The following is a 3,794-nucleotide window of genomic DNA, read 5'->3' as shown; positions in this document are numbered from 1 at the left end:
GACTAATTTGGTTACGTATAGAAGGGGATCATGCAAATCGTATGGCCGATTGGGACTCATCGATCTGGAACAAACCGCTGCCACTTGCAGCCTGCACGTCATTTATGTGACTCATCATATGAACCACGCCTCGCCCGTACTACCAAGCCAACGAACAAATTAAAATCGAAACCCTGCGAATAATAAATGAAGAGAAAAACATAATGAATGGGGTGTATTGTTTTGATTATCTTAGCTGCTATTTATAACTCAATATATACTTTTGCAAGTAAAGCGATATTCCCTTTGGTACGCAGGGGACAAAACAGTGAGGACAAAAGTAGTGGCGCCGGTGCAAAGACGGTTCTGCCCCTGGGTCATCACTATAAATAGCCCTCGCTCGCTGTCACTCCGTCGCTCATCCGACACACCAAAGCGTAGCTCAGCTCGCTCAGGCTCAGCACTCCCCCTGCCACTAGACGACACGCGAACGGTCAGTGCGTGCGCGGCGCCATGCCGGAGGCGGTAGCGGCGGCGGCGGAGAAGGCGCCGTGCGCGGAACACAGGGAGAAGCTCGAGCACATCGAGCACGTGACGCGGGACGCGGGCCAGGTGCAGCGCCGCGTGCTGGCGGAGATCCTGGAGCAGAACGCGCGGGCGGAGTACCTGCGCCGCCTCGGCGTGGCGGGCGACGCGCCGGGCGCCGACGAGGTGTTCCGCCGCCTGGCGCCGCTCGTCACGTACGAGGACATCCTCCCCGACGTCCTCCGCATCGCCAACGGCGACACCTCGCCTATCCTCTCCGGCAAGCCCGTCAGCGAGTTCCTCACCAGGTAGGTGCATGCATGGTCTTCCGCGCTCCTGTGCGTAACATGGTCGAGCATGTCGCCGGCGTGGATGGTGTGGTGACGTGCGTTGATAATGCGTGCAGCTCCGGGACGTCGGGAGGGGAGAGGAAGCTGATGCCGACGATAGAGGAGGAGATGGAGCGGCGGTCGGGGATGTACAGCCTGCTGATGCCAGTGATGAGCCGGCAGGTTCCCGGGCTGGACAAGGGCAAGGCCATGTACCTCTACTTCGTCAAGTCGGAGTGGCGCACGCCGGGGGGGCTGCCGGCGAGGCCCGTGCTGACGAGCTTCTACCGGAGCCGGTACTTCCTCGAGAGGCCGCATGACCCGTACACCGTGTACACGAGCCCCGACGAGGCGGTGCTGTGCGAGGACGCGTACCAGAGCATGTACGCGCAGCTCATCTGCGGCCTCGTCCACCGCGCCGACGTCCTCCGCGCCGGCGCCGTCTTCGCGTCGGGGTTCCTCCGCGCGATCCGCTTCCTGGAGAAGCACTGGCCGTGCCTGTGCCACGACATCCGCACGGGGGAGCTCGACGGCGCGATCACCGACCCCGCCGTGCGCGGCGCCGTCGAGCGGGTGCTCCGCGGCGCGGACCCGGCGCTCGCCGACGCGATCGAGGCCGAGTGCGCGAGGCCGTCGTGGCAGGGCATCATCCGGAGGGTGTGGCCCAACACCAAGTACATCGACGTCATCGTCACCGGCGCCATGGCGCAGTACATCCCGACGCTGGAGTTCTACGGCGGCGGGCTGCCGCTCGCCTGCACCATGTACGCCTCCTCCGAGTGCTACTTCGGCCTCAACCTCAACCCCATGTGCAAGCCCAGCGAGGTCGCCTACACCCTCATCCCCACAATGTGCTACTTCGAGTTCCTCCCCGTCCACTCCGGCAACGCCACCACGGAGCCCGACCACCGTGACCTCGTCGACCTCGTCGACGTCAAGCTCGGCCACGAGTACGAGCTCGTCGTCACCACCTACTCCGGCCTCTACCGTTACCGCGTGGGCGACGTGCTGAGGGTGGCGGGCTTCAAGAACGCGGCGCCGATGTTCACCTTCGTGCGACGGAAGAACGTGGCCCTGAGCATCGACTCCGACAAGACGGACGAGACGGAGCTGCACGCCGCGGTGAGCGAGGCGGTGCAGCACCTGGCGCCGTTCGGGGCGTCGCTGGTGGAGTACACGAGCTACGCCGACGCCGCCACCATCCCGGGGCACTACGTGCTCTTCTGGGAGCTCCGGACCCCCGCCGGCGGGACGCCGGTGCCGGCGTCCGTGTTCGAGGACTGCTGCCTCGCCGTCGAGGAGGGGCTCAACAGCGTTTACCGCCAGTGCCGCGCCGCCGACCGCTCCATCGGGCCGCTGGAGATCCGCGTCGTGGCGGAGGGGACCTTCGACAAGCTCATGGACTACGCGCTCAGCCGCGGCGCGTCCATCAACCAGTACAAGGCGCCGCGCTGCGTGCGGCCCGGCCCCGTCGTGGATCTGCTCGACGACAGGGTGCAGGCCAACTACTTCAGCCCCAAGTGCCCCAAGTGGAGCCCCGGCAACAAGCAGTGGATCAGCGCCGGCGCCGGCGCCGGCAACGGCGGCGCCGCCTGAGACAACGACGAGCTGATCGAGCTAGAAGCTGAGAGAGAGTGTGCTAGCTAGCTGTGGTGAACAATTGAGGAGCTAAGCATGCATGGTTAAGGTAATCGGTTAGATAATCATCAAGTGTTAGTGCAGGGTAGTACACTAGCTAGTGGTACGTATGATCATGAAATCTATTGGCCGGCCTTTTGTTTTTCTTTTCTCCTTTCACTTTTGTAATAAAGTATTAAAATTCTCCTCCTTTTTTTCTTTCTGTTTTTGTCAAAGTTTGGGGTATGTATGTACATTATATTGGACCTTTGATCGATTTGCTAATGCACATCAAGATCTTATGGCCCATGGAGAGAGAATTAATTATGAAATCAGTAGTAGTAAGCTAATCTTGGAGCAATTTGCAGACAAGCTAGCCTCCCCACTTGGAACCCGAAGGACGATCATCATAAGTGAAAGTTTATGTTGTCGCAAATCCAGATTTACATGGAATCATCAATGTGAAGATTCAAAACTTCAAATGTATTAACATGGAGTAATCAGTATGAATTGATGTCTTTTCTCTTCGTTAAAGAACAATAACCAGTATGGGCATGTTCAAAGGTAGAGGTCGTTGTGGGCTCTATTTCAAGTCACGTCAGCAACAAGACTATTTTATAATGATTTCAAGTCACGTCAGCAACAAGACTCTATTTTATAATGATACGTACAAAGGTAGAGTCAGGTCTGGTTTTTTCATTAATGCAATAAAATATTTTTATTAAGCTAGTTTCCTTTTTATACATTCTCATGCAAGAAAGTTTCCTTTAATAAATGCTAAGAGTAGACTCTAAGCTGTTGCCATGCATGGCAATAGCTTTTCTCTCTCCTTCCCTCTCTTTCCTCCACATCACTAAATTTGTTTACGTGGCGATTGAGAGAGTAAGCTAATAGACATTTTTGTACGTGCCCTAAGAACTCGGATCCATATTATAAGATTTTCTACATTCGCGTAGATTCATGACAGAAAGTCTTTAATATGAAACAGAGAGATGCTAAACTAGTACGACAAAAAGCTGGTATGACATGATGATGATCCAGGGGCATACAGTTGTGGGTTACACAACATTACTACATAAGTTGATAATCTTGTGTGTAGCGTAATGAATAAAACTTTCATATCATATTTAAGATAATATACAGACAAATTATATAGTATTTTCTATCTATCAGATATTCAGGCGTGCATAATTAATTATTTAGTTTAATAGATAGTTCATATAATTATATAGATCCCTTATTTATTGCCTTCCATGATATGCTTAGGCATGACTGGTGTAGTGGGTAAACTTTTATATCTATACTATTAGTGTTATAAAAAAGTATGGGAAATGAATTATGATG

The 3,794-nt window shown here is 54.3% G+C and overlaps 1 protein-coding gene across 1 annotated transcript; it reads left to right on the top strand.

Moving 5' to 3' along the window:
- The first annotated feature begins 235 nt into the window (after positions 1-235).
- Positions 236-2,615, top strand: LOC121054534 (probable indole-3-acetic acid-amido synthetase GH3.4). The gene is made up of 2 exons (XM_040524546.1): positions 236-812; positions 911-2,615. Exons 1-2 carry the CDS (start codon positions 493-495, stop codon positions 2,427-2,429), a joined length of 1,839 nt encoding a protein of 612 aa, XP_040380480.1. The 5' UTR covers positions 236-492; the 3' UTR covers positions 2,430-2,615.
- The last annotated feature ends 1,179 nt before the right edge of the window (positions 2,616-3,794 follow it).

This window comes from Oryza brachyantha, chromosome 5, assembly GCF_000231095.2.
Source record: "Oryza brachyantha chromosome 5, ObraRS2, whole genome shotgun sequence".
NCBI classification, from domain to species: Eukaryota; Viridiplantae; Streptophyta; class Magnoliopsida; order Poales; family Poaceae; genus Oryza; species Oryza brachyantha.
This window is presented reverse-complemented; position numbering and strand designations above follow the sequence as displayed.

Coding starts and splice junctions, on each gene's coding strand:
- LOC121054534 (XM_040524546.1), top strand. CDS start 493: ATGCCGGAGGCGGTAGCGGCGGCGGCGGAGAAGGCGCCGTGCGCGGAA. Junction 813..910: donor GTCAGCGAGTTCCTCACCAG/GTAGGTGCATGC, acceptor TAATGCGTGCAG/CTCCGGGACGTCGGGAGGGG.